General features: G+C 35.2%; 2 protein-coding genes across 5 annotated transcripts; both read left to right on the forward strand.

Moving 5' to 3' along the window:
• The first annotated feature begins 366 nt into the window (after positions 1 to 366).
• Positions 367 to 856, forward strand: LOC109011051 (50S ribosomal protein L18). The gene has a single exon (XM_035682848.1). The coding sequence runs from the start codon at positions 416 to 418 to the stop codon at positions 725 to 727; it is 312 nt and encodes a 103-aa protein (XP_035538741.1). The 5' UTR covers positions 367 to 415; the 3' UTR covers positions 728 to 856.
• A 1522-nt stretch (positions 857 to 2378) lies between these two features.
• On the forward strand, positions 2379 to 7279 carry LOC109011050. 4 transcript variants are annotated; one of them, XM_018992072.2, is made up of 4 exons: positions 2379 to 2596; positions 5013 to 5900; positions 5998 to 6114; positions 6203 to 7279. In XM_018992072.2, exons 2-4 carry the CDS (start codon positions 5052 to 5054, stop codon positions 7040 to 7042), a joined length of 1806 nt encoding a protein of 601 aa, XP_018847617.2. In that variant the 5' UTR covers positions 2379 to 2596; positions 5013 to 5051; the 3' UTR covers positions 7043 to 7279. The 4 variants fall into 4 exon arrangements, with proteins under 4 accessions (XP_018847617.2, XP_018847614.2, XP_018847615.2 ...); XM_018992069.2 differs by having other exon boundaries at positions 2459 to 2596; positions 4925 to 5900; XM_018992070.2 differs by having other exon boundaries at positions 2459 to 2596; positions 4963 to 5900.
• Positions 7280 to 8029: the final 750 nt, after the last annotated feature.

Below are 8029 nucleotides of genomic sequence, written 5' to 3' on the forward strand. Positions count from 1 at the left end.
CAAATGGAAGTAAGTGACGCTATTAGGTTTGAACACGTTTGCAAATTGCAAGCACCTTTGAATTTATTGAAATATAGATGGTGGACACAGATAAGAGTACTGCACACATATAAAATAAAGCTAAGGTGAATTTAGGTATCAATAGGTCTGTGGGATGTATCTCTTGTAGTGTGATTTTGAATAATACTTGGTATGGCACAACTGTGCAGGAATGGAAGTCATTTGACGATTGTAAAAGCTGCTACTTGTTTATTAGAATTGTTATCACTTTTGACAAGATAAAGTCCCTTCTGGTGTTGCATTTTTACAGGTTCATTTTGCACCAAGAAGATTTCCTAGATGATTAGCCGGCCTACACTTGGAAGGTCAAAAAATCCAACTAAGCATATAGTTCAAACAACGCACTGTAGCCTACATGGAGCCATTTACGCTTGATGTGTTCATTTCAAAACGATTTGTGTCGGCCTCACTCACCCACAGGGTGACAAGTAAGCAGGTTGCAGTTGCTGGTACCAACTCTAAAGACATTAAAGCTGTACTCAAGTCCCGGTCAGATATACCAGCATGTTTGGCCGTTGGTGCTATTCTGGCCGACAGGGCAAGAGAAGCTGATGTGTATACTGCTTCCTACACGCCGAGGGAGAGGGACAAGTTTGAAGGGAAGATCAGAGCAGTGGTTCAATCCCTTATTGATAATGGGATTGATGTCAAAATTTATCTGGACTGAATCCAGTTGCCTGCCTTTGTTAATTAACTTTCATTCGGACCCATGGGGACGGAAAATGCTGTGTAACCCTAGTTTTTTAACTTATGAAGGCATCATGCCATTATGCTGAGAATCAAAGAATGGTGTGAATTAGCTGCTTCTCTCTCTCTCTCTCTCTCACCATATTTTGGGAGCTTTCTCCAGAATTTCCTTACTTCTTAGCTGTATAACTTGTGGTCTGAGGTTGGTCGAGGTTCGATTCCTTGACTTGGTGTTTGAGGTGTGAGGCAGCTTCAAGCGCGCTCGCACGCATAGTTACAACACAGGTGATTGATCATGTGTATATTTTTAGAGTTGTCAACAGTTACGAAAGGTGACTAATTAGAGCACTCACAATGGATTCTTTATCTTATCTTTTAAAATATATCATCAAAACTCATTTTTTCTATTTTACATATTGACTTTTATAATATGTTATCTATCAGCTTATCTATTTTTTCTCTATATCATTTAAATATTCTTTTTTTATTCTTTTTAAATATTTCATTTCTACCAATAAATTTATAATATCCATATATTTTTTTATATTTGTAATTTATTTTTATATACAATGTAAAATAATTTAGTCCTATATACGTAAAACAAAAATATATAAGCCAAATAAAAATTAAAAATAAAATCAAATATGAAAAAATTAGTTTAAAAATAATTCCAAGATATTTTTTAGAAGAAATGAAATATATGTGTTTTAAATGATGAACAATAAAAATAATTTGCTTATATGATACAAATCAAAGTAAATAAAAATGAGGGAATAAATAAAATATCAACAATAAAAAATTTTTACAAGATGAACAGTACCCGCTACATATAGCGGGGTATTATAGCTAAATGTATTTTACACTTCATTTTATATAATCGGATGGAGCTTCTTTTTGAAACAATTCTTCAAATTATTTATATTTTTTATATAATACAAAAGCCATTTGAAGTGCTCCAAGGAAGCAAATATACATACATTTCTCAATGAGGAAAGTATCATAATGTCTCGACTGCCAACTTCATTAATTTTTTAAGGAAGTCGTGTAGTCCTCATCTTTTTTAACCCCGTCTTAAAATGTGAATTTAAAATTTAGAACCTTCAAAAAAATTAGGACAAATAAAAAAAATCTTGTGTTTTGTTGATTTGGTATTTCAAAAAAAAAAATATCATAATATAGATAATGTAATACAATTTAATAATATAACATTTTATAATTAGAGAGTATTGTGATCTAATATTTTTTCATCTCCCTTGCAACCATCATATCACTCTATTACTATTCATATTATTATTATTATTATTATTGTAATTATTATGATATTCTAATTTCTTAATTTTGAACCTTAGATCTGTTTTTCCGTTTCTTATTGAATCTCTGATTTTTCACATGAAAAAGAAACCTGCATATTAAGGATGCCAATATATTCAACTTATTATGAAAAATGATATTTACAGTTTTGAAATATACAAGTCACACGTATTTTTTGAAAAAAAAAATTAAATTTAAGATTTACATAAAAAAATTATTTTTTAATAATAAATTTTACTTTTCTCAAAACAAGTGTGTAGGACTTCACAATGTTCACATTCTAAAACAGTATATAATATTATTCTTTATTAAAGATATTTACAAAAATAAATTGTAAAAATTATTTTGCCCCATGGCATTTCTAAAAAAAAATATCTATATATACTACCGCTCAAAGACCAGTGTCCGACTGCCCGTAATCGGTATCTTCTTGACATCTTGTAGCGCTCTCTCTGCCAAATTATATTGCTAGACTATCCTTAACGTTCCCCTCGGCCCTCTTTCTCTCTCTTTTCTCTCTCTCTCCCTCTCTCTCCAGGTACTCTCTTCCTATCTCTCTCTGTATTAGGGTTTTATTTTTAATTGAAACTGTTTATTTTCCTTTCTTATGTTTCTAATTCCTTGCATTTTACTGGGTTCTGTAACTTCTATTTGGTTGCCGAGGTATAATAAAAGAAAATGATTCGTGGGAATTTTAAAGCAAAAAAGATATGGATCTATGATTCTAAGTATTTTAGGGCTTTTAAGCCGATAGAGGGATACCATCCTCTCAATTAATCAATGTGGGATTACCGCTTACAAATTCTTTATCGGAATTTTTTTTTTAAATCACGAAAATCTAGAAAAAAAAATTGAGAAAAAATGAGAAAGAAGGTGAGAATCCAGCAATGGAGACTCACAAAGATGGAAAAAAAGAAGAAAATCTAGAGAGAGAAACTCTCAACCCATCTCTCTTGCGTCAGAAGCTCGAGCTCCCCTTAACCGAGTTTTGAACCTTTCACTTATAACCAAGCATTTTGAGAAACCCATAACATTTTTCAGAAGTGATGGCGGTTGAGAGTTTACTTCTAACAGCTTTAATGAGTACTGTGTGCAACATGGAATTAAAAAAGAATTATCCTGCCCTTATACTTCAGAGTAGAATGGTGTCAGTGCTGGATTTTATTTTTTTTGGAAAATTGTTATGAGATGACAATTTTTTATTGTACCTCTCTATGTGTTTCTCTTTTTTTTTTTCTTGGCAGTGAAACAAGAGACATGCGGTGTTGTACATCTAAGATTAGTGAGCTTTATTTGTTAGGAAAATGCTTTTTCGTTGTTCTATGCATACATTTATCGGTGTAAATGCTTCCTTATCGGTGTAAATCATATAATATAGGATTTATATTATTCTTTTGGTGAATTTAGTTTATAAAAATGGGTTGCAAATGAATTAATGTTTTCCAACTTGATGGAAATATGTGGTTTGTTGGATGTGAATTTCTGAAGGAATTATTCGTGATGGCTTTTAGGATTTCCCTGAAAAATTTACTCGAGGATGTGTATGGGAGCATTATCTTGTAAAGTGCACAGCGATATTAATTCATTACTTTAGATAGTATTAAATTGTTACAACTTTTCTGCGCAATTATAGTTTGTATATTGCGTGCCTGCAAGAAGCGCCAAATGGAATAATGTTTCTACCCGTAATACGGTACTAATTTAATGTCTTGGTTGTTTTTCCAGAAAAGGAACAAAAAACAAAGGAAGTAATGGAAATAGTTTTTTTATATGGCACGTTTTCCCCTCACTATGTATGGTGTTGTGTGCTAGTGTTATTGAATTACATTTGGTGCTACTCAAGATGTTAAAACGTAACTGACCACTTTAGACAGTATTCAAATAGTTGTACTGCTTGCCCAGACCATTGATGGTTGAAAATAGTCTAGTTACAGGTCTTAGATATTGGAGTTGACAGGGAAAACATGAATGCTTTTGGTTTTAGATGAATAGATGACTATAGAGAGGTTCCTATAGTTAAGTTTTCATTTGTTTTGCTGGGTGTCTGTTTTTGCAACAAACACTCCATTTTCCACTTCCAATACTTCCTTTGCATTTAAAGCTTTCTATAAAGATGTCAGAGAGATTTTTGAGGTCAAATGGTCTTGCAGCAACAATTGGCACCCCTGTTAGGACCTTCCAATTTATTGTTGCACACTTTTATTTTTGTTTTTTTATTTTTTTGCATTAAAAATGAACTTACTCTTCCAACAGATTTTAAGAAATTTTTCCATCTTTTGAAATCCATTACTGATTTTGGGAAGGAGCCCCTGTTCCAAACCAGACTTTGCAGTTTTTTTCTGATTGTTCTGCAGCTCTCATTCCAGGAAGTCCTTGATCCCTTCCTTATTATAATTCCCATGCTTGATACTTTCATTAAATGAGGTGATTCTTGGTTGTGGGAGGAGGTTAAAGAAGATTACCACTGAAAATTTTGTTTTATATAACAGCTATTGCTGATTATCGAGGATGTAGTTTAGTTTGCTCTTTCCTTGGCAGAGATAAATTTGCAGAACCTAAGCCTTCATTTGATTGAGGAGGCTGATAATATATCAAGCTTGTGCATAAATTGGTGCTCTTGATTGGTTCTCTTGAGGATCTCTTTCTTTATTATCCTCTCATGTAGCTTTGTTTTCTCTATCTTCTTTAAGAATTCTGGAGTACACAACATTAACACGCTATGCAGTGTTTTGTGAGTATAGGGCATGCACGTTTCAATTGAATAGGTTTAATGTTTATATATATTTTTATAATCCTTTGCTTCCCCCCGGTAATGCGGTGGTGATAACATTTTATTTCCTCTTTCTTTCCTTCTTTTTGAAACCAGATGATAGATTGCTAGTAAATATGACAATGTACTGTCAGTTTTGAACAGAAAACCAAGAGAAATCTTTTCAGTGGCAACGTGTTTGCAGGGATACATCTTGATCAGGCAGCCTATTGGTTCGTGAAATATGGAACAGGAAAAGAATAGGGAAGCAGAGACTGCTCCAGAGTCATCTACTAAACCAGGGTCATCTACTAAACCAGAGTCTAACATTAAGGAACAAGAAAACAAAAATAAATCAGGCACTTCTACAGAGGCATCTATGAAACCAGATTCTATCAAGAAGGAAGCAGAAGCTCCTGCAGAGGCATATACTGGACCAGAGTCATCAAGAAAGAAAGCCCCAAATTCATTAAAGGCAAAATCTAAAATTACAAAGAAGTCTCTTGGCAGTAACTTCTTGAACTCCAGAAAAGATAAAGGTGATCGACAGGCTCGGTGGAGACAAAGAAAGAAGAATAAGCGTGTGCTGAAGGGCAACATAGAAAGCAGCAATAATGGAGAAGATTTAAGGCTAAAGTCTAGAGAAGAAGGCAAAGGGAAGAATAGCATAGATGAAGAGCATAAAAATAAGAGCAATCAACCTAAAAGGAACCAAAAGCCAATCATTGAGTTGGGACAGCACAAACAAAGAAAGAGAAATGGAGGAGAGCATGGCTTGGCAGACAGTATAATTACAAGTCAAAAGAACAAAGAAACACTTGATGGCCCCATAAAGGGCCAACATGATGAGAAGAAAGAAAAAATTGGTGGTATGATCTTCATGTGCAATGCAAAGACCAAGCCGGATTGTTTTCGCTATCGTGTAATGGGTGTCACAACAAGTAAAAAGGATGTTGTGATGGGTGTCAAACCGGGGCTTAAAATTTTTCTCTATGATTTTGATCTGAAGCTTCTTTATGGGATTTATACGGCATCCTCCTCTGGTGGCATGAGACTTGAACCAAGAGCTTTTGGTGGGGCATTCCCTGTTCAGGTCAGATTTTCTTGGAGCTTGACTTCTCTTTATAACTATTGAAGTTTTGTCCATCTGTATAGCCAGGTGGGTGTATTAATGACTTTTCAGTTTTCAGGTAAGGTTCAGTATTGAGAAGGACTGTCTTCCGCTACCTGAGAGTGTTTTTAAACAAGCCATCAAGGAAAATTATGATGGAAAGAACAAATTCAAAACAGAGCTTACTGTTAAACAAGTATGATTCACTTGTTTTCTCCGTAATTAAGGGTCATTGTCTTCTTTCAAATTTTGACGTGGAAAATGTTTCCAATTTTTCCCTTCAGGCTAGGAAGCTCAAAGAGCTTTTCCGACCTGCTGAAGTACATTCAACTGCGCCGCCTGTCAGCACTCCGCTAGTTGCTAAAGAAGTGTGGCCTCATGCTCACAAGGTAGCACTTGCTAGCGATCCTTATACCCATGGCGATTCTAGTAGTTATCACTTCCTGCCTCATGAAAGGGATCATCAGCATATTGCATACAGAGGTGTGACAACTCTACCGAGAGTGGAAATTCCTAGGGAGTTTTACCCGACTGAAAAGGAGTATCAAGCTCATGGTCTTCATGGAGATAGAAGAAATTTAATCCCCCCTCCTCATGTTACTCCTACTTTTGAAACATACCAAATGGACCATGAAAGAGTGCATCTGAGACAGCCGGACCATATGGAGACCGTCCCTGCACAGAGAGAGACTGTTCGTGCGGATCCTCTCTACATGAATGAAAAAGAGTATCAGGCTTATGGTCTTGGCGCTAGACGTGAAATGCCCACCTCTGTTCCTGTTGCAACTGTGACATCTGCGACTGCTTTAGGCTTCTATAAAGAGGATCCTTACAATGCTTATCGTTATGGTACTTCATCAGTGGAACCTTATTTGCCACCTCTGAGGAGAGAGGAAGCCCCTTCAGGTTCTTATTCTATTGGTGGAATGCATCCACTTGAGACTGCTCATTTACGCAGGACAGAAAATGATCGAGTGGGTAGCTTATACTCCGCATATGATGCTGCTGCTGCTCTACAGCACAATAACCAGACGCAGCATTATCAGGCTGCTCAGCCTGAAGCCGCACCCGGGCCTGTTTCATCTCGGTACTCATTTGCTGGTCTATCGTACTCATACCGCTGACTGAATTTGCATCTTCCATTGCCTCGCCTCCCCTTGTTATAAAAGTTAGTCAAATACTTGAACTTCTTGAATTGTTTCTGATGGTACTTAGGCATTGAATTTGTGGGCTGTGTATGTTTTCACTTGTCGCGAAGTGCCTGACTCTGCATTTTAGTGAATCGCTAACTGAGATTACCCAAAACATAAAAAAGATTGATTACGAAGGTTGCACTGATTAATATATTTTCCATAGTTGAATTGTGTGGTGTTATGGGATGTTTAGAAAATGGATGGCTGCAAAGTACAAACGATGCGGGAGCACGGCCCTACATCTGCTGCACTTTCAATTGCAGAATGTATGTATGAGGGAACAGAATCGAGCCCCAAATTTGAGCCACACTGTGTTTAAAACTGCATGGTTATTATGTCAATCAAAATTGTCTGGTGGAATCACTTGTGCTTCAGTATGAGAAATTTTATTTACAATCCTGAGTGAGAGATTGTGTGTGCAATTTCATTGATGAATGGGAGTAAAAGAAAAAAAATATATCATTTTAAAAATGATATTATTGTAATTTTAAATTTTTTTTTTAAACATAACTGTATGGACATGTATATATGCAATCCCTATTTGGAGATTGCATGTAGACTATAACTTTACAAATATTATGTTTTTTTTTTCATTTTAATTAAAGTACGAAAATCATTTTTGTTGTAGCATGTTTTGGGGTTTTTTTTTTTTTTTCTAATCAAACATATTATATATAAAAGAGAAATTACAGAGTTTGAGGAGGGTCCTTTCCACTATCAATATACAAAAACCAACTAGGAATATTATCTATAGGTATGTTGCCAAAAACAAGATTAGTAGCTGCCCACTGCGCAACAGAGTGTGCACATCGATTTTGAGATCAATGAATCTTGACAAATTTTCAATTTTGATGAAGATTTGATAAGTGCTGGATGTCCTTAATAATAGTTGATATGTTCCAAAATGTAGAGATGTCT

This window comes from Juglans regia, chromosome 11 (assembly GCF_001411555.2).
Source record: "Juglans regia cultivar Chandler chromosome 11, Walnut 2.0, whole genome shotgun sequence".
NCBI classification, from domain to species: domain Eukaryota; kingdom Viridiplantae; phylum Streptophyta; class Magnoliopsida; order Fagales; family Juglandaceae; genus Juglans; species Juglans regia.

Coding starts and splice junctions, on each gene's coding strand:
- LOC109011051 (XM_035682848.1), top strand. CDS start 416: ATGGAGCCATTTACGCTTGATGTGTTCATTTCAAAACGATTTGTGTCG.
- LOC109011050 (XM_018992072.2), top strand. CDS start 5,052: ATGGAACAGGAAAAGAATAGGGAAGCAGAGACTGCTCCAGAGTCATCT. Junction 5,901..5,997: donor GTGGGGCATTCCCTGTTCAG/GTCAGATTTTCT, acceptor TTCAGTTTTCAG/GTAAGGTTCAGTATTGAGAA. Junction 6,115..6,202: donor CAGAGCTTACTGTTAAACAA/GTATGATTCACT, acceptor TTTTCCCTTCAG/GCTAGGAAGCTCAAAGAGCT.